A 21,746-nucleotide genomic window follows, 5' to 3' on the forward strand; every position below is an offset into this window, starting at 1 on the left:
GTACCAGGGGGCATTACAAATCGATCTTATAATCTTGCTTTGCGCTACTTGTATTTTGTTTAGATTCGACTTAGACGCTATGCCGTAGACTTGTAACGCATATTTCCAGATTGGACTGAGGATCGATTTGTAAATTCGAACTTTGTTGGACAAAGAGAGCTTATTTCTTGACGAAAGAAGCCAGGACATACTTGCTGCCTTTGAAAGCACTGATAATACTAAATATACAAAGCAAAGCAGGCTTCGATTTACTGGGCCTAATTCACAATGCAGTCTTGTTCTTTTAAAACCAATTAAAAATCGAATTTGTTTTACACATGAATATAATTTTTTATTTCTTTATAAATGAATGGACCGGTCCTCAGAGCCACTAATCTGGCGTCACATGTACAGTGTACAACCGCCGAGTAAAAGACCATTTCTTCATTTTATATTTTTTATTACACCTTACTGTCATCGCAGAATAGAGAACCGATAAAAACCAATGTCGAAATGTTATACAAGAATTTTGGTAAATGTTATAAAACAAACAATTTGTGTCCCCCAATGTGGTTAATTTCCAACGTCGCTCAACGATCCTCCCCTTCGTAAATCGCAAGCATTACAACAATTAGTGTCTTTGTTCGGTGTGATAGTGCAGTGTCTTCGCAAGGTCCTTCATCCCCGAATTTGAGCATCAGAAGTCGGCGGGTGGCACTTCGATTGCTCGATTGCTCGATAGTTCTCATCAGGAGCGTCGATTCTCAACCGATCTGGTAGGATCGCAGATTGCAGCCCTTCCTCCTCGTCCTCTGCATCAGTCTCCGTCTCCTCCGATTCAGACTCAGATTCAGAACCATTTTCCTCGTTGTCCTGAACGGGCTTCGACTTTTTCTCTGGACTTTTGGGCCGCTTTTTCTGTTTCGCCAAGCCGAGTTCGCGGAACTTGACCCACATGACCTTGGTGGCATAGACGGCCACCGCAGCGGCCGCCAACCAGGGGTGGTGCATCATCATTCGGGCTCCTGAAGTGGTGGTATCCACGGGCTCAGCGGTGGTTGTATCTGGAGGTGGTGCCGCTACCTCTGCTGGCTCCGCTGCTCCCGGCGACTCCTCACCTCCCTCACCAGGTGCTTCTTCATCACTCATTTTCGACTAAGAAAAATTTAAGAAGAGTAAAATAAGTTACAACTTAAATTATTATTTGATTTTATTTAGATTTTTCTAAAGATTTTTTTTCACTTGTTTCTTAAAATACTTTCAAATTTTTTCCTAAACTTTTTCAATTTTATTTATTTCACTTTTCTATTTTACTTGCCTTCTGAAGCTGAAAAAACGGCTAGGTCAAAACAAATTTTTCTCTTATAGTAGTTGTTAACTGTTGGGGTGATGGCGTTGGAATGGGGTGTACTGCCAGCCAGATGATTCAGGCCTTGGCACTTCGAAAAATCGGCCTGCTGAGGTTGAAATAAAATCGTTTCCAGCAGTAAGTACGATGGGATGAAACGAGTTTATGCTGGAAAAAAATTAAATATTTTTTAAGTTAGTAAATCGAAAAAAATTGGTAAATGTCTATAACCATTATGGATCTGTGACTGCTGGCTACAATATCAAACAGTTTTACATTTATTAACCTATTATAAAGATTAATTTTGTCAAATAATACCAAATTGGCCCACTGTTTCAAACATTTTCAATGGCCTACTGAAGTACACAAGTCTTGAAATTGGTTTCAAATTATTTTAAGCCTGCAAAGCCATTTGTAGCTGCAAGTCTAATGATGTCTGTGGAATATTCTACATGAACTGGCACTTTCTCTTCCTCGTTTTATCCCTGCTGGCTCCTCTGGTGTGCGATTTATATTTCATAAGTTGATGAATTTTGTAACAAGTTGTCACATTTGCCAGCTGTGAGTTGCAGACCCCCTCCCCCCACGTTATCATTTGGGTCTCAGCCAAGCGACAAATGACACAACGCAAACAAATGCAATTTGCATTTGCATTTCAACGTGTACGTACGAGTGGGCTTGTGTGAGTCAGTCTGCACATGTGTGTGTAGCCGTACCGGGTGGTGTTAATTTCGTACGCAAACATTTCAATTTCGTTGCCAGTTTTTACTTCAGCCGCACAACGCCTTTCATTCAAATTTATTTGGCTGAAAGTATCTTATAGTACTTAATTTATTTAGTGGGTTTTTTAATATAGTCATATTCATATATCTTCAAGCGAAAGAAATATCTTTTAGTTATGTCTTTAGTTATGTTGCTTTATTAAATGTCATCTTTTTGTGTGTCAAGGAGTGAAAAGATACTCCTTTTCTTTTAAGACAATATATTTTTTAACGGTTATTAATATAGAAGTAATTTTTTGAATTCTCCTAGTGACAATAAGATTTCTTAATCGAAAAGAAAAGGTCCAATTAAACGAAATGTGCCAGCTAGTCTCAGTATGGTTTTCCATCCATAAATTAATTAAACTCCAGAACACCTGAACGTATTGTAAATCCGTTCCACTCACACAGCATCCAATCCCTCAAATCTCCTTGGTTCGCACCAATTCCATCTTCTCCTGCCTTCAATATGTCACGACTATCAATTTCGGCTCCATTGCGATTGCGATTGGATTTGGATTGTTATGTGCGGAGAAGTCATAAACATTCAATGTGCAACGTGGCGTATGAGCAACACACGAAATCCATCTCGACCTGCCACAGATGTAAATTTTGATCGATGTCCAACGTGAAGCCGAAATTGAGAAGCCACTGAGAAGGCATTTCGATTGCGTTCTCTGTTGATCCGTCAGATTCGGCTTATTCGCTGAATAGGAAAAGCTCATAAATCAATCGGATATTTTCATAGTCAAAAAGACCATCATAATCCTTAAAAAATCAAAATTAGTTTGAAATCTCTCTTTAACTTCACCGTTGACATATATTTAATCACATGCAAAATCAAATATTTATCGCACATAGTGACGGACTATTTTCTTTTTGTGCCGGCGGGCGATTAAAATCATATGGCGAGAACAATGAGTGATATTTCACGAGCCCTGCATAATTTACCGCTCCGGAAGTCGCCGCGGATGTCGAGAGTTTAAATGCGGCGTCTGTTTTCCCACCCACCGCCGTCCCCTACACAATTTTCCTACCCATAAGTAGGCTACACCAGCCGACTTGCACTGTGTTTTATTTTCCCATTTTCCTTTTTTACACTGCCTGCATTGTTAGCCTGCTCTGCAACTTTTTTTCATATTTTTTTGGCAGCAATTTTATTGTTGCATAAAGTTTCCAATTGCACAATGAAAATGGAGGAGGGCAAGGGAACACCCCCAAACTTTCGGCCCACGCCCCTAAAGTTTTCTGGGCTGCAAATGCATTAAAACAATGCCAAAAATCAGAGGCCCCGAAATTGGGTTGGGGACCACAACTGAAAGGGAGATAGGGGCCGTTGATTTTAGGGGAAATGGCTGCCGTATAGCTGGGGCAAATATTAACTCTTGTCATCTGGTACCTTTGCCAAGTCCATAAAGTAACATTGACATCTTGATTTATGTATCATCATGTCGACATTCCGCATAGACAACTTTTCGGTGATTTTCTCTATGAACTTTAGCCCTTAATGCGAGTTTGTTCATATATTTTATTGGCCTCGATGGCTCGTATTTCCTACCGAACAGAACACTTTTCGCACGCAGCTTTCCAGCTCTGTTTTACCCCACTTTCCATCAGCATTTCCCAGTCCCTTTGTCATTGTGAATACTTCTGGGTCTTTCGCCTTGAAAGCGCCATAAATCTTTTTATGATTCTAGCTTCTCCTTCGGCAACGACTTGATTCGCCTTTTTCGCAGTGATTGTTATTGCGACTGCGACTCCGACGATTGTGACGCATACAAATTTCGATGTGTTAGTCACTAATACTTGCCGACCCCGTGACTCCAACCACCATGCAATTTTACTAACAGATATACCCTTTTTGGCCAGGTTCAAGCGGGGTTATTTTAATTTAAGGTCCTAGAAAGGGAATTATTTTTTTGTAGGAACAATAAAGCTAATATTAAGTAATGAATAAGTCAATAATATATATTTATTCAGTTAGGTAACAGATACACCCTCTTTGTGTCTAAACCAATCTTAAGTCTTGGATAAAATATTATACATTTTTTTAAAAACGTGAAATGGATATTTAAGATACCTATTCCTTAAAATACGTCTTTTATTCCGATTCCCTTTTTATAATAGCTCATAACTTATGAGGACTATTTTTGAAAACTTATAAATCTATTTGAACAGTGACACTTCATTGTAACGCACTTATTTTTAATAAAAACAAAATTAATTTTGGAATGAACAATAGGTAAGACCCCACCCATAGGGTAGCCCTTACTTCGATCCTCTACGAAGTAGCCCCATTTGAGCAATTTTCGACAAACATTTCGCGGCAGCACGCAACGCCATTTTGGCGACGAACACCATGAAAACGGAAAATGGCCCAAACACGCGACGTCCCCGGCTGACGGGAAAAAATGGTTCTAGGACGAAAAGCCTGGGAAAGGCGGTGGGAATCCGCTTCTGGCCGGCCCACCGTGGCGCCAATGGCAAAAACAACAGCAACAACCCGCTACAAACGTGGCCATAAGAAGAGCGCCACAGTTGGTTTGGGTTCGGCATAAGCCAGGCGCCAGCAAAGTTGTAAAATCGGCAAATGGCATATAAAAATCGCTGGAATTGTTGTCGTCACAGTTCAGAGTAGGATTCGGACTCGCATTTGGATGTGGATGTGGATGTGGGCTCGGATTTGGATCTGGGCTTGGACTATTAGCGCCAGCCAGACTAGTTCCACTTCCTCAAAGTGCACGGCAGTTGGGCGAGGTGAAAGGTTATGGCGAGGCAAACAAATTCGCTTGATTAATAAATCGGTTCTGGGTCAGCGATGCGTTATTAAGAGGATTATAAAATCGAAAATTTAAGTCCTGCATAAATGAGTTTATGGTCAAATTGGTTCGAAATCATAAAACTTTTATGGGCAGTAAAGAGTTAATACTCGGAAATTTATAAAATGTCCTGGAATTAAGTCAGTTTATATTTTAGTAGGCCTCACTATATAGATTACCCAAATAAACAATCATGTAAAAATCAAGAGTGCCTCCTGGAATGGAAATTTAATCATAATCCCACCTAATTCAATCAATCTTAATTTAGCGGGACTTTAATATCCACCATTAGAAGTCTTTAAATTCGGAACCTAATGGCCCTGTAAAAAAGCCCCAAGTAATTAAGGTCAACGTGTGATATAAAATGCTTGTAGCTTGCTCATTATTTCCTTTTTTACTTTTTTCGCGGGCATGAAAACTTTTATTAATTGTATGACATAAGCCCGATGGGCTGCCGAGGATGTTGGTCATTGGGGCTGGGGGAAAGCGTGGAAAGCTGGAAAAACTGGCACAAATCATTACACACGAGTGCCAGGACAACGTTGACAGCGGCCAATTCACACACCCCACACCCGCACAACAATGCAAATTAGCGTAGCCGTTTTATGCAATGCCATCGAGTCATTAACACATTGACGTCCTGCGTCCTGTGTCCTGCGTCCTGGATCCTCAATCCTGAAAACTGAATCCCAAATCCTGTGCATGGGTCACAGTTCACAGTTCGCAGTGCGAGTGTGCGTGTGGACGGGCATTAGTGTCATCAGCATTCGTGGCCCGTCACATCAACACCATTCTGCGAGGACGACGAACGAGGGTGCTGAAAGGACCTCATTTCGGGCTCATCCCCGTGCCTTTACATTAATTGAAATTAGCCGACTGACACGGAAAAAAGTCAAGCGATTAATGGGTTTTAGGGATTTAAAGAGTCGGGAGTACTTTCAATCCCACGAGGTTGCCTAATTAATATTGATTACTCGTTGCCTTGAGGATTCATTGGGGGCTGGAATTGAATTCTGTGGAATGGGAATTTAATTCTTTAAAAAATCTGGAAACTACAAATTGTACAATAAGTGGAGATTTAGATCAAGATTAACAAAGTACAAAATAAATAACAGTATTGTTTTTTCTAATGACACTTTGCCTAGAAGCATACATTTTGGGATTTAAATGTAAGCATTTGGTGACCAAAAACAGTACTTCCCATAAAGCTAAATCAAATTCAACTAGAAACTAAAGCCCAGAAGACACTTCGGCTAGAAATGCATTTTAAATGACCATCAAGCTGAGGTTCATTAATCGAGTCCTTGTACCACCGAAATCCATCTTGAGAGTTGGAACCGCAGTCCCGTTTACCATTGAAAGATTTTCCCCTGCCTACAATCGAAACTCGAGCACATCGTCATCATCATTTGGGCTCGAGGACGACAAACGACACGAAATATGGAAAAATGAAAAGGAAAAATCCGGAGCACCCGGCTGCCAACCAGCCAGCCATCCAACCATCCAACCATCCATCCATCCATTCATCCAGTACCCATCCATCCAGTTCAAAGCCAGCTGCAGCTTAATCCCAAAGCTTTGGCATTGCTTTGGATCAGCCACTACATAGTAGGTACTACGTATAGAGTGCAGTTCAGGTGCAGGTGGATGTATGTGGGATGATAACGATGATGATGATGATTGCGATGGCGGCAAGAACGCTTGACAATGACGCCATTGAAAGCACTTTTGCCAGCATTATGTGGCTGTGTGAATCCGTAGAAGAAGGCAGCATCTGAGGTTGCGATTGCGGTTTGGATTGAGTCGAGTTGGAGGCGAAGGCGGGGCAACAGTTTTCGGTTTGGCAATCAAAAAGTCATCAAATATGAATTTTACGCTATAATTTTTCACCTGAGCAGGGAGATCCCGATCCCCTACCATCCACCCATACACCCATCCACCGACGTTTAGCTGCCATTTTTATGGCTTTTCTAGCTTGTGCACGCCCTTTGGCACGTCTTTCAACTCAATTGCACTTTTGTGCATTTCTTAAAAAACTTCCACCCATACGGAGGTGTCCTGTCCTCCATTTTGTGTGTGGCAATGTATACGTGAATGTATAGACAGATGTTGGCAGACGCATTTGAATTGATGGAAGTGTGTCCTGTGGCTTTCTCGCAAAATATTCAATTCAATATACGCATGTTGATTGAAAGCGATTGGGAAACGAAATCAACGGAGAAGTGGCGAAACTCGAAGGCAAACTTTACGGATAAAGTCAAGTGCTGAGATACCCAAAGTTTTTATTTGCACAGCTTGGCATTAATCGCTCGTGGAATTTAAGGCTTGTTAACTGCGAGCTCTGCAATTCGGAGATTCAGAAATCAAAGTGATTAATTAATTGTCTGTGGAGGGTTAATTACTTGAAATTATATATATAGTCAACAAATTTGTTTTTGTTAAAAGGATACTTAAATTTTTCAGATAGCTTATATTGTTTTTTAAAAATATGATTAAAATAATAAGACATTTTTCATAACTTTCTTGGTAGAATTGGCTAGATCGTTAGAAATCATTTAAATTTATAGTTTCTTTCCAAGTTAGAAAGCTTTATAAAACATGTTCTAATTAAAGTTTGGCAAGGAAAAACCTGAGCATTGCCCTCATATGATCTCCGTATATTAAACCTGCTTTTTCTGCTTCTTTTCTTACATACTTTTATATTTACTTTTTGGTCTGCTTTTTGTTCAGTTGCTCAGGGAACTTCTGTGCTTTTTGTGTTGGGCAAAAATTAAATTAAAGTTTATGCAAGCGTAACGGCAGCCAGCAAAAATCATTTGCCACAAAATCCACTAAAACCCAATTTTGTGCCAACAAATAAAATGAAACACGCACAAACAGCAGCGGCGCAGCAGCGAAAAAGCAACAAAGAGCGAGTCCTGGGCGAGCATGTGTAGAAATAACAGGACCAAGGAGGAAAACCAGCCATCCAAGGACCAGACAAACTGATGCACCAAGGAAAGCGCAGCAAAAAACACAGAAGCAGCAGCCAGAGCAAAAATCTGCCTCAAGACGTTGCAGTAGTTGGCAAAGGGAGTGATGTGAGCACACTGCCAGAAAGCAGGGATCGCCAAAAAATATGACTTTTAACTTAAAGTTTTAAAGAATTTCCTAAAATTTAATTCTAGTAGTCAATAATATAACTATATTTACTTATGCCCACAAACTATTATTTTAAAAATTCAAAAAAATCATACAAATTGGAAATCAACCTAAAGAAAAATCTATTCAGAGCAGATGTATCTTAAACATTTACTTAAGTTCCCTGCTAGAAAAAACCAAAAGACAAATAACGTATTTCATTATACAAAATATTTTAATTGCGGTTCAGGTTTAATAAAACCAGTACTTAAAATTTTTTTTTAATATATATAATAGAACATTCAAAATTAATATCAAAATGTGAAACAACTGGTAAGCCTTTAATTAAAACGTTTTGAGGTGAAATATATTTTTTAAACATTGAATTGAATAAATTAAGAATCATCTAATATTATCTTAAAGGACTTCTCAGCCAAGACCACAGTAGTTTCGCCCAGTGTATGGAGCTGGAAAAGGGGTGGCGACGTGGATGGCTGGAGTCGGGATTCGGTTTTGTGGCTGTGACGCAGATAAGCAAAAGTTTCGCTCAGTTCTTGAGTTGAAGTTGATGTGGGGATGTGGAAATGTGGAAATGCGGAGATGTGGAAATGCGGACTGAAGAGAGTGCAGAGTGGCAACCGAATCAGAACTGAGAAATCATGTCATTTGGCAGGCAGCGCCGCAACATTTTGCCGCTTTTAATGTTAGCCAAACTGTCAGATGATGTTGTCTGCCCGTCCGTCTCCTTCGGCCGGTCTGTGTTTCAATATATTTTCCCACTCCTCCACTTAAAGTGCAACTGTATCTGCAACATGTGGCAACATACATATTTCAGCTGCAGGGCTCTTGAAAAGCGCCGATAAGTAAAGCTTGCAAACTTACCGATAATTTATTGAATTATTGAAAGTGGTTTGGTAACAATAAATAAAGTAAAGATTACAGCAATATTTTAAACATATTTTTATAGATTATAAAAACGATCATTCTTTTACGGATTCATTTGTTCATATAAGCGAAAATAACTTAAAATGGTAATAAACTTGAAAAATGAAAAGTTATATAATCATTATTTTCTGGATTTTACCTTTAATTGTTTCTATATTTTTAAATACTTAATCTCTAATTATTTCCCTGAACTTTCTCCACTTCCTTGAACCCACCGCCATTTTTGCTGCCTTACTTTCTCCTCTGCCCACATCCGATCCAACCCGATTTCCTTCCTGCTTTTCTCTTCCTCGGTAATACGAAACGCCATTGCGTATTTTTCAAATAATTAAATGCTAAACATGAAGAGCTGCTGCCAGAGGGAAAAAAGGGGAGAAAAAAGGAAAGTTGTCGCGACATCAAGATACCCAGATACTTTTTCGCCTCCCTTTCGGAAGCTCAAGTTGGGAACTGGGAACTGGGAACCAGATGATGACGATGATGAAAGTCAAGACAGTCAAGTCGGTGGCAACTTGAAGCCAACTTAGCCAGTCAGCTGAAACTGTTGCCGGCCAAAAAGGTAAGCTGCAACGGCAGACAGATAAACCTTTATCAAAAGTTGCACCGCCCACTCATCACACCCCTGCGATTATCTTTCCAAGTCAGTTGCCGTAAGGCGACACTTTTAGTGCACTCTCCTCCGTGTGACAGTTCATAGTTCGCAAAGCGACAATGGGACAAACAAACAAAGAGGCAAGCTAGCAAACAAACGAGGACTGCTGTCCTTCAGCTGCCAGGCTCCACTGCTTTGACATTTGCCACCTGGAACGCTTCTTTGGCGCTCTCTTTTTTGCCAGGCAAAGTTTTACCTACTTATCGCCCACTTTGGCATTGAATATTGCGTTGGCTTAGCCGCTACTCAATAGATTTCCAACTAATTTGCCCAAACGGAAAAGTTGATGGCTTCTTGATGGAAATTACCTATTGAAATGGGGCTTAATATAGTGAAAATTAAACAAGTTGAAAAGAATAAGAGTATCTAAGTACCAACTCACTTAGTAATTATGATTTATAATTACTTATATTATTTATTTAAGTAAACAAAATTAAGTCATCGGAATCACCAGTCTAACTTCTCTCTAAGTTTCGAACGAAGATAATCACATTCAAGCTTAATGCTTTTCATGATCTTTGGTGTTGATTTCCTCGGCTGCCTGGCTGAAATTGCGCATACGCCATGAGGTACGACCGGAAATTGCGTAGCAAAGACAAATAGCAAACGCACAAGGGTTTGATGATTAGTTAGGGATCTGCTTAAAATAATTAACAAACTTAAACAGTATAAGTGTATAGCCTAATCATAAGTAAATTATAAAGACTTTTTTATAACTTAATTTATTGATAAAAGTAAAGTGAATTCAAGTTAGTAAACACTATAATCTTTAAAAAATATAAAATAAATATTATATATAAAATGTTATATGTTTTAAATTTAAGGATAGTAATGTTTAACCAACATTAATGTTACATATATATTTTTAGCATCTCTCAGCCTACACACAACCAGAACTCCTGCGCCACCCCTCGCCGTGCAGCCAACTGGCTCATTCAAGTATCCTACTTCATTTCACTCATTAAAAGCGGCACCCGGGAAGTGGCAAGGGCATGATGGAATGGCAGCACAATCAGCTAACCAAACTTAACCAGGGAATTCCCCCCGCCCTTGTGACCCCTCCCATACGCATCCTGGCCCAGATCCATTAACGTGTGTTCAGTGATAAAAGGTGTGGGAAAGGTGAAAACATTTTAAGCGCAGGCCAGAGAAAAGCCCTAATGGCAGTTTGTATCTGCATCTGTGGAAGTATCTGAGAATTGCCATCAGTATTTGAGTTATACAGGTACTTAGTTTGAAAAAGAGAGGTTTAATTGTATTGCTCCACCTTTTATGAAAGGAATTTTAAACATTTTTGGAAAATCCTAAAGACCATTAGAAAATATCTAATCTAAATTAAAAAATTATTAAATCACAAGGTACATAAGCAACTAAAGAAGCTCTTGAAAAGAAAAGGTCGCTTAGGAACGTTGTTATAAAGTTATCTAGGCCTTGTTATAGGCCTGAAACTACAGTGTGAAAATTGCACTTTTCCACTTAAAGGTGAGACGAAATAATTTTGACCCACTAACCAGAATCGATTGTCTTTAGTCGGACTGCCACATCGTTAGAGGAATGTCTACTACGGATGTGAGTCCGCTTTCCTCAGAATTACCCTCCTGCGCCGCAGGATTCACCTGGGTCATTTTGATGAACACCTGCCTGCCGGACTTGGCACGCACAAGACGGAAAAAATGCGCGGTAAGGCTTTTGACAGCAAGTGAATATGTTTCAAGAACTGTGTTCCTCAGTACGGGTACTACTACCACGAGAGATTCCAAAAATGCATGCGGCGTAGATATGATAAGGGGCAGCAGCCCGGAGTCATAAGGAGATGGATGACTCAAACCCCGAAACCCATGCGAACAACGAGAAAATATGGATTACACAACGCAAGTCCCTACACTGGCGGTTGGTGGGGCTACAATGCTGGATACGGAAAGGACCAGCCATATCCTAACCCTAGGAAAAAATAGTTGGACCTCGAAATATATTACATGTTTTTTTGAATAAAAAATATATAATAAAAAGAATCAAGGGGTCTATTTATTTTATTAGGGGAACAGAAACATCATCTATTGGAAAAACAAAAACCTTAGTCAGCATCACTAATGAATTGGATGCGGTTAATAAATAATCCGATTTAATTTGTTCCGATCAATCAGTTATTTTATTGTAAAAGAAAGGGGTTATATACAACAAACTATCAGCTGCATTTATCTCATTTTTATGACCAATACGGATAGTTACGTAACTATTTCATTGGTCACTTAACTATTATATCATTATATATTTTAATCTGTTGTGTCACAAACTGTAGGTATAAACTAACCATTATTCGTATATTCCTAAAATATTCAAGAGCTTTCCTTAAACCAACGAAACTGAAATCCAACCAACTGAAAACCCTTTCTTTAATTTTCCATTGCAGGTACGTTCGCTGATTTGACGACAATGAGGGGAAAGGACACTTGCCAAAACAAATGTCACGTGAGCCACACAAACTTTTCCTTGCCCCCTCGCCCTGAAAATCTGGCTATAGTTTTGTTTTTCCTTTGCCGCTTCTGGTTCATCATGGCAGCACATAGAAATATTTGGCTACCCGACAGCATAATTTTTTTGGTTCGCTTTTCCTTATTTCCCCGTGATTTTTTTCTGCGCTCTACGATTTCTCTCAACCCGATCCGTGATTTGGCAGCCTGAAATCACGTAAGCCAAGCGGAGGGTTACGGGAACGGGAAGGTAGTTCCGTCATGTGTCTGCGTCTACTTTGCTCTGATTACAAAACCCAACAACAGATGCACTGGGAGAAACAGCACATTTATTATTAATGCGATTTTATTTTTAATCATCCATGTATAGAAATCATTCATTTGAATTATTGATTGAATTCGAACAACAAATTTAAGAACATATTTTATTTACCATCTTTTTAGCACCACTTCTATAGAATCATTTGAACTCACTCAATATTTTAAACATAGTTAAGATACATTAAACATATTACACAATACTTACATAATGTAAAGAAATAATTACAAGGGAATTAAAAGGAATGAAAAGTTAAAAGCAGAGAGTGACGCCAGAAAAGAACATTGGTTTCATAGGCTTTAAGTAAAATGTTATTTTAAATCTTTTTTAATTTTTTTTATTGTTTAGTAAATTGTTTAATATTTTCTTCCTGTGCAAGGGCAAAAACAATTTGGCAGACGGGCTCGCGCGCTTTGTTAACGCCCGAGCGACCCTCGGATTCTTTTGGACGTGGATGTGGATGAGGATGTGGATCTGGATGTGGATGTGGATGTGAGATGCAGTTCAGCCGGTTTTTGTCCTTCTGCACCTCCGCTTTCCCTTCGTTTGCCAACTTTGTTTTAAGTGAAAATTGAAACTGAGCTCAGCAACTGTCCGATGGCTTTTTATTTGGTGATTGCTTAGCTGCTGTTCCTCGTCCTCGTCCCTTCCAAAAACCGTGTAACTGAAAACTCAAAGCAAACGAAAAATCTACGTGACACCAACGGAATGCCAGGAAAAGCTCCTTTGAAGGAGGGGCAAGGAAATAAGGGGTAGGGACAACACATGCAGGACAAATAACTGCCGAGGGTTTCTACTTCGATGGGCTTTCTCAAGGTTCTGCGAAGGCACCTTTTACCACAGCTCAAAAACCCCTATACCTTGGAAAAAATAGTTTTCGAAAACAGTTTACACATCCAAATATATATTCGAAGGGCTGCCACATTCATATACAAATAATTACAAAATTCACGGGCCTTCAAAGGATCATTACTTCGTATATCGTAGGTTAATCCTGGGACATTGAATCCTAAGCTCTTCATATAGGATGTTATGATATTGTCCAAAGATATTTTAAGATTAGGAATAGATTGTAGATAAGTATTTTTTTTTGTAGTTTTCAACATCATGGAGTTACAGTCGTATCATCTCATGTGACTACTTTGGTTTGGTTCTTTGAGATCTCTGCCTCGCTGCAGGGCTCTGACCCATCTTTGGCTTGGGTCCAGGGTCAGATGTCGATGATTTCGGCCCTTTGCAAGGGCAATTAGGCTCATGGCAATCGGTTTTACTGAGATCGGCGTTGTTCTTACTTCCGTAGTTCGAATTGACGTACATAATCCGGGCTTTCGAGTTCTTGCACTTCTCCGCGGGCTCACAAATCTGGCGGATAACACTTGGATTCAGGCGGCAAGGAAGACTACGTCTCTTGTGCCCGGCCGACACTTTCAACGTTTTCCGCTTCACCCCCTGCTTTTTCGGACCTTCCCGAGCCTTCGGCGGAGTCCCAAAAATATCTGCCACCATCTGTGCAAAATAATTAGAACATGCAAGTAACTCTTTGACGTATACCTGTTATACCTCTGATTTGGTTTTACGACGACCCATGCTATTTCCTTTTTATACCTTACTAAAACTGAGAATTTTATAAAAGACAACACAATTTTTTTAGTTCCGAATGGTCTTATCGAAAACAAAAAATGATATGAAGTAAAATTTTTAAAGCAGGATAACATCAATTTCAAAGGCTACTTGCTTTTAGTAAGAAAGAATATTAGACTAAAGAAAATAATAGATCAAAATGCAAGAACAAAAATATTTATTTAAGATCTTTATGATTCCAATTATGTCTTTAAGCCAGATCATATTTTCTAAAAAGAACACATTTAAAAAGGAACTTTATCTTGAGTCTAGAAATTATTCCAAGGTAATCCTTTTATATTAAGCTTCAACGATTCCCTAGTTGACCAGTTCTTTAAGAAAAATAATACTAATTTGTGAATTTTTAGGTAGTTTTTCAAGTCGTAAATTTTGACCTTTGTTATTTAGAAGTTACCTGACTGCAGTAGGCACTGTGGATATTCGAGCAGCTTCTCAACTTTAGAAAGCAGTTGACCGAATCAATGGGGAAATGTCTAAGCAGAAATGGTAAGCTTTAAACGCTTTTCAACACTTTCCGGCTGAGATCCTTGGAAACTCAGGTGGAACTCAGCCCCGGACTCCAACTCGGCCCCCCACTCCCCGCTTATTGACTTTCAAGCTCAGTTTACTTTCCCGACGCTGTTTGACTTTGAGCTTGGCCAAAACCCGCTGCCCCCGGAGCTGCCGAACAGAAGCTGCAGGCCAACTGCTTGAACCGGAGTTCTGGGGAAATGTTTTATGCTGTGCACGGTGAAAATTCACATAATTGCAGTTGGAATTCAACAAACAACAGCGGAGCGTAAATAGAAAGCGCAAAGTCAACAGAAAAGCGATAGCAAAAAATACTGCAGAATGGTGGGTCTTGGCAGGAAAAAAAGAAGCGAGGGATAGAATCAGCAACGTCACCGCAACAACAGCAGCAAATACAAACAAACAAACTAACCTTTGACCCCCGCCCAACGTTCTTGTTGTTGTCCACTTCAGGTGCGCCAAGTAATTGCAACTGAAACTGAAACTTGGCTAAGTTGCCAAGGAAACGAATTGCAGCTCAAATTGGAGCTGAAGGCGAAGGGGAGGGTTGCTATACATCCTGCGGAGGACTCAGAAGATCCAGGACATTCAGCCAACAACACACGCACACAAAAGCATTTCGATGCAGGTCATTGCGGCTAAATTAAAAGAAATCAACGCAGGTCGATTGGGTCGGGGGGTTGGTTACCAAGGGGGGTAATATTTCCCAGGGCGGATTTCCCAGAAAGGGGGCCACACCCCACCGTTGACAATATAAGCGGAGATAAAGAACAGAAAATAGAGCGGCAACGGGAGAACTGCAACTTGAACTGCTGCAGTCTGTCGTTGATTTTAATTAAAATCTTTAAGCTGGTGTTGATTATTAATTATAATGCCACTGTGTCAGGGCAGCCAACTGACGCAGATAATGATAAGGAGGAGGGTATTATAAATGACCTAAAAGAATAGTCCTTGAGCAGCTTTATATTTTGGGATTCAGACGAGAGAACGCGAGAAAAAGTAGTAGACTTAAAATATAGGATAGATTCAAACTATCATAGCATTGGTAGAGGAAATGTAATTTAGAAATACATTTTAGGTTGAACACTTTTAAAATTAGCCAAACTATGAACAACCATTGTTTCAAATATTGATATATTTTAAATTATTTTAACACCCCTTTACAGCATCTAAATAATAATTAAAAAGAAAGCCCGAAACCATTAATCCCATTAAAATCTTCCTACATTTTACACAGCTATAACCGTAGTGAACTCACCTTGCAATTAAAGTTACTAAAAATGATTTATGTAAATTCAGCGCAGCACAAAAAACACTCTTGAGCAAACAAATTTAAGCAATTTGTCAAAAGAAAACAAAACACAAAAGCCCAAACAACATCAGCAAGCCAAATCCAAACATAAATAAAGCACAAAGTGTCAGGCGGACGGACGACGGACAGGCAAACAAACAAACAAACAATCCTCCCCCCCCCCCCCCCACCTGCCACGCCCCTCACAAATATGGGGGGCGGCTGGGATGCTTTTAAGCTGCCAAATCCGACAATTAAATTATTGCATGACAAAACATGCACCGCAAAATATTCAAAGCGCGCCAAAAACAGGATGTAAACAACAATAACAGCCGAACAAGGATGGAAAAACAGGAAAAACCTCAGAGAACACACACCGATACACCCACACAGGCAGGCAGACGGAGGGAAAACATCAACAGCAACTAGCCAAAACATAAACACAAAAAAAGAATTGAAGGAAAACCGAAAAAAAAACAGATTCATCTTCCGCAACAAGAACAACAAAAGCTGGCGAAAAAAAAACTTTTGGCATAGGAAAATCGAGGAGGAAAAATCAAAAAAAAAAGGAGCGACATATTCCCGGGGTTTCCCCCTTTCGGATATAGCTCATGGCAATAATTTGAAATTCGATTACCATAACCAAGTACTCGGAAAACACAAACAGAGATCGCAGGGGGCCACACACGGACATACATTTTCCCCAAAAAAAAACCGGGAAAACCGGCGGGAAAGGGGAAAGCGACATTCCCGTTGCCACAGGCAAAAAACTGCAAATGGCGAAAACGTTCGCTAAAAGGTCGCCACATCAGACCGGCAACAGGGAAAAGCGAAAAAGAAGTCCAGAAAGAAAACCAAAAGCCAGTGCACACACGGTCAAAACTGTGGCCAAAAAGCCAAAACGTGAATATATCAGAATTTTCCGGGCAAACGAGGCTCGACCGCAAACGAAAAAATTCTCTAAATATGAGTGTTTGTGAGCCGGAAAAGCGAACTAGACTTCAATACAGTCTGTGGCCTTGTGTTGATGGATCAAACAAAGTTTCAATACGCCTCCTTAAATTTGATAAAATACCAAAAAGAAATACCATAAGCTACAAATATGTATCTTGGAGATACTATCTCCTGCTTTGGTTTGGGACTTGTGTTTTGAAAATTGTAAGGTTATTTTTAATATTTTTTATGATAAGACAATCAAAACTCTGCATATGGAATTGCTTATTTCAAGAAGGATAAGAAATAATACATTTCTTAATGGGAAAAGTCTTAATTTTTTGACAAAATACAATCCAAAAAGTATAAAAGTATCTATTGTTCGAAGAAATAAATTGGTTTTTAGATATATTTATATCTAATGTTTAAGGTGTGCCAGAATGTTTATTGTTAAGCTAATTGTTTTCGGAAATATTTATTCTTTATCCCATTTCAAGAGAAATGACAATAGTTTTGTATAAAATCTTTTGGTGCTCTTTTTGGGGTTCCTAAAAAAAAGGGAAAACTCCATTTCATTTTGCTTAAAACTAAACACTTTTTAAATGTGAAGTCTTTCTTATAGATAGAAAATCGATTTCGGCATTAAACCTAGTGAAACAAACTGTTCTTGTACTTCTCCCACACCACCCCCATGATCTCCCCCTCTCGAGCGATTTCAATTACAGCCAATTAAGCGAAAAAGCGGCAGTGGCAGACAAAGAAGCTCACTTACAAATTGCAACAAAAAGCCAAAGATGCTAACAGCGGCAGACACACGGAGCTAAGGTTGCCCCCAAAAGGACCACCCACCGCCACCCATTTTCCCACCCCCACCCCCTTACACTCACACATGCAAGCGTTTTGCACCTTGCGAAGGGAAAACTTTTTATCCACTTTTCCACTCGCGTCTTTCGAAAGCACCCAAACTGCCCCCTTTAATGCGGCGAAAATGTTAAAACAAACAAACAAATAAATTAGTGTTCAATCAGCGTAATTTCTTCGACTATGCAGTCTGGCTGCCACGCCCCTTGCCCCTCGAAGCGCCACCCACCGCCCACTTTTCGGGAAATCCACCCAAGCATGTTTGCCTTTTGTCTTAGGGCTTGATATGCGATTGTAACTTTGGTTTCAATTGCAGTGCAAGTAGCCGCGGTGGGCGGAAAAGGGGGAGGGCTGTGCAAACTTTTCACCCTGCAGTTAGTTGTAAGTAATTAAGCGAAGAAGAAGAACAAGGTTGTGGCAGCGGGGGCAGGGGCAGGGGGCGTGGCAGGGGGCGTGGCAGGGGGAGTGGGAAAATGGAGGGCCAAACAAACGAAATTTTCGGTAATTTGCTTAATTTGAATTCGAATGCAAGCAGCGATTGGAACAAAGTTGAAGGGAAAGCAGAGGGACAAGAAAGGACATAAAAAGGAGTCAATGGGCAAATAAATTTAAAAGAAATACCAAACACAGATAGATAAATGGCATTTCCTAAATAAATGTAGTGAAAAGTACTGGGTACCATAAACTGTAAAGGGTACAATTGTATTTTCGGAGTAAGGGTTCAAATGTTTAGGGTTATCCATTTTATTCTTAAGTAAATACATTTTAATACATCTTTGAGATTATAGGAATTTATTTTATTTATTATTTCTCTGAAATCTTGACAATTTTAAATATTTGGCTTAGCAGAAGAATAGTAACCTTTTGTAGTTCATTCATTCCATTCATTTTGTAGTACTTTTGAATTTAGTTATAAAATATTTATGTTTCTCTAATGTACAAACATTAAGTTTTAATATTATTATTTTAATTAATACTATTTCGTTTTTTAATAGATTTTCAACATAGTTAATATACCCTAACATCTCTTAAAACAACATTACTTGGAGTTTTTTGGGCTTTAATATATTTTATAAATTTTCACAGTTCATAAATGTTAATACTTAGCATTCCGAAACATAATGAGCTGCTTAATAGCCGAGAACACACGGAATTACCATTGCAACCCCCGATAAAAGTGGGAACACTTTGCTCGAGACAATCTGGCGCTCCGTAAAATATCTCCAGATAAACCCACTCAAACTGGAGTCGCTCAAGAGCAACCCCCGAGATGACTGGAGATACATGGAACACACTCGGATCCATTGAGTGTTTGGCGATCCGTGGGGAACTTTCGAAGGGGGAATTCCGATGGCGAGTGAGTCAACTTCTGCGGCACCCACGCACATATATCTCCTCGATCCCGCCCTTCGGGAGTTTCTTAAGAGCGGCGGGGAGCTGACTCAGGTTGCAATAATCGGAGAAGTAAGAAGTCGGGGGGCACTGGGGAGACTACGTCACTGCGATGATCTGATCTGGAATTCGAAACTGGTTTGGCCTTAGGTTTTCGGACACGGATCGACGTGACTTTTGCTTTATTTATGCCAATTTATATGCATTAGCCGGTCTCTTGCGATCGCGTGCGCAGAAATAACGTCTTGTTCTTGCCGTTATTTCTAATTAGACTAGGGTGGGACCTATTGCACACGCTCGCACTCTTTCTGCCGGCAATTACACGTTCCATCCCTTTCTTCGGCCCCGGCATATCGGGCCAATCCCATACAGTCCCTAGTTCCTCGAGCAGTGTCTTTTGTTTGGTCGCGATCTTTTCATTTGGCGACCTCCTTTCCTCGCCTGCTCTTATTGTACTTTTTTTTGGTTTTCTCGCTACTGGTTACACACCCCGTTCGAAAAAGCCTTGAAACACGTTCTCGAATGGGGATCGGAACAAGGAACAGGCGCAAAAGGTGTAGCACAAACGAGAAGTAAACCCGTTTCGAGGCCGGCTCCCCAAACTGATTTACCTACACCACTCCACGCACTGAGCCGAGCACTCAGAGAAACGGGCAGCACGTTCCAAGCGGAGGCCCAGCATCCACACTGCGAGAAAATCTTGAGGGGAGAATGAAAAGTTTCCATAGAACCTATGGGAAGTTGCATACCAAAAAGTTCGAGAAAATTGTCATTGCCAAAGTATCTTATATTTATTTTTCCGCTGATAATGGTTCTATTTATGGTTGTTAATAAGCAGATATAAAAACCTACGCTCTTTTTTACAAACTTAATTGTATTTCTAAATTCTAATATTATAATAGATGCCACCCCTCACACTTAGATCTAATTAATATTCATTAATATTGTTTTAAAATAATAAGATCAAATATTGATAAAATATCTTGTAGATACGCCCACATTTATATCCGCTACTTGGGAAGTAGGAAGATTATAATGGTAAAACTATAAAATTTGACAAGTTTTTTGTTCTTAAAAAAGCATCTAAAGGTTTCTCTCCGTGCACCGATCTCGAATACTTTGCTTTTGTGTACTTTAGCACTCTTGGTCGCCAGTCCGCCCGCCCCTCGCAGCTTCCAGTCCCCGCCTCCCGACTCCCAGACCCAAAACTTCAGCTTGGTCAGCGGAGCAGCAGCAGCTGAGTCGGCGACGTCTGCGCAACTTTTGATTTTGCCCGGAACCGGTTTCGCTCTTACAGTACGAACGCCTGTATCCGAATCTGTGCTTGTATCTGTATCTGTATCTGAATCCGAACCCGAATCCGAATCCGTAGCAGACGCAAGCTGCCCACATTGAAAAGGCGCTGCAGCGGAGAGAGCAGCGCCGATAAATGTGTTGTTAATGATGTTTTCAAGATGCTGCGGTGGGCGTTTTGGGTACCGAGAAATAGATGTCACTTGCCGATAGCATCTTCTATAAATAAGAAGATCTATGGTGATGGAATGGTAAATATCATTTTTAACGACTGTTAGTTGGCGGTGCATTGGCGTAATGGAGGAGTAATTATTGATTAGTCAAACAAATGATTTCGAGCTCTACAAAGTAGATACTATGTATATCTAGGGATACTACATACATAAATATTTTTCATATTTATTAAATACAATTTGTTAGACTTATTCAAAAGTATTTCAGTAATGATTCCAAATGAATGCAAACTTTTAGGTCTAGTTCAAAATTAATATCTCAATCAAGATATCAGACATTTTGGTAATTATTGGCACATTCCAATTTCCGTGACCGCAAATCTTGTTTATCTCTGTTATTAGCAAACATATCTCATTATTTGGTGTATCCATGTTTACCACTCCTTCAGCTCGCCATTGTAGTAACACTGTAATTCATTATGCACAATTTGCAGACCGAAAAACCTTTCACTTGCCCCGGAGCTCCATTACCATCGCCGATCTCTGTTTCTCTTTGGGGTCACTCACGAAAACTCAAATTTGGAATCGTTTAAAAATAGTGAACTCACACAAATACCAAGGGACTTCTAATAATAAGCCAGATGGATGGGGTCGGGGGCCTCCACTATATAGTGGATCTAGATTCATTGCGGGGGCGTTTCTCGATCTGGTCGGGTCGCTCTCTCTTTCCCCTTCTACATGGCTTTCACATGCCGGTTCTCCTTCGACTCCATTTCTCGTTCTGCAGTCGCTTACATTCACTTTTTATTACGATTAGCCTACACAGAGCTACATACATAGTGATTTTTCCCATATTTTAATTGCCATGTGGGGGGTGTTGGAACCACATCTCTCGCTCGGTGCCCGCTGCCAAAAATCCAAAGAACGAAACAAATTTATGACATAGAAATGTCAAGAGTTCTGCCAGTGTGTGCGTTACATTTTTCTATTTCTAGACCGCTGGGCTGCATTCGGATATATGGATGGGATGCATTTACGTAAATGATTTAGAACATATCGAACCCACTTTGAAGGTGACTTTGTCAGAGCGAGCAAAGTTCCAATTCACTAAGTTCACTTATTTCTGTCCTCGGGCCCAAAGGCAAGCTGCAACCAGAACATTAATTTTTATGGCGATATGAAAAACTAATGCATGGTGCAGACATACACAGAAATATAGAGCGTATCTATGGTTAATG

The 21,746-nt window shown here is 39.9% G+C and overlaps 4 protein-coding genes across 5 annotated transcripts in view; 2 read left to right on the top strand and 2 right to left on the bottom strand.

Annotated features, from left to right (window-relative positions):
- Nucleotides 1–21,746, top strand: part of LOC119549356 (protein muscleblind) — a 183,194-nt gene that overhangs the window by 41,349 nt on the left and 120,099 nt on the right. The gene's annotated exons all lie outside the window — the stretch shown is intronic.
- On the bottom strand, nt 427–1,435 carry LOC119549360. The gene is made up of 2 exons (XM_037857384.1): nt 1,298–1,435; nt 427–1,134 (listed from the first exon to the last, which is right to left on the bottom strand). Exon 2 carries the CDS (start codon nt 1,126–1,128, stop codon nt 658–660), a length of 471 nt encoding a protein of 156 aa, XP_037713312.1. The 5' UTR covers nt 1,129–1,134; nt 1,298–1,435; the 3' UTR covers nt 427–657.
- LOC119549364 lies at nt 11,141–11,633 on the top strand. The gene is made up of 2 exons (XM_037857390.1): nt 11,141–11,304; nt 11,355–11,633. Exons 1-2 carry the CDS (start codon nt 11,179–11,181, stop codon nt 11,577–11,579), a joined length of 351 nt encoding a protein of 116 aa, XP_037713318.1. The 5' UTR covers nt 11,141–11,178; the 3' UTR covers nt 11,580–11,633.
- Nucleotides 13,302–14,095, bottom strand: LOC119549363. Its single transcript, XM_037857389.1, has 2 exons — nt 13,975–14,095; nt 13,302–13,920 (listed from the first exon to the last, which is right to left on the bottom strand). Exons 1-2 carry the CDS (start codon nt 13,999–14,001, stop codon nt 13,552–13,554), a joined length of 396 nt encoding a protein of 131 aa, XP_037713317.1. The 5' UTR covers nt 14,002–14,095; the 3' UTR covers nt 13,302–13,551.

Source organism: Drosophila subpulchrella, chromosome 2R (assembly GCF_014743375.2).
Source record: "Drosophila subpulchrella strain 33 F10 #4 breed RU33 chromosome 2R, RU_Dsub_v1.1 Primary Assembly, whole genome shotgun sequence".
NCBI classification, from domain to species: domain Eukaryota; kingdom Metazoa; phylum Arthropoda; class Insecta; order Diptera; family Drosophilidae; genus Drosophila; species Drosophila subpulchrella.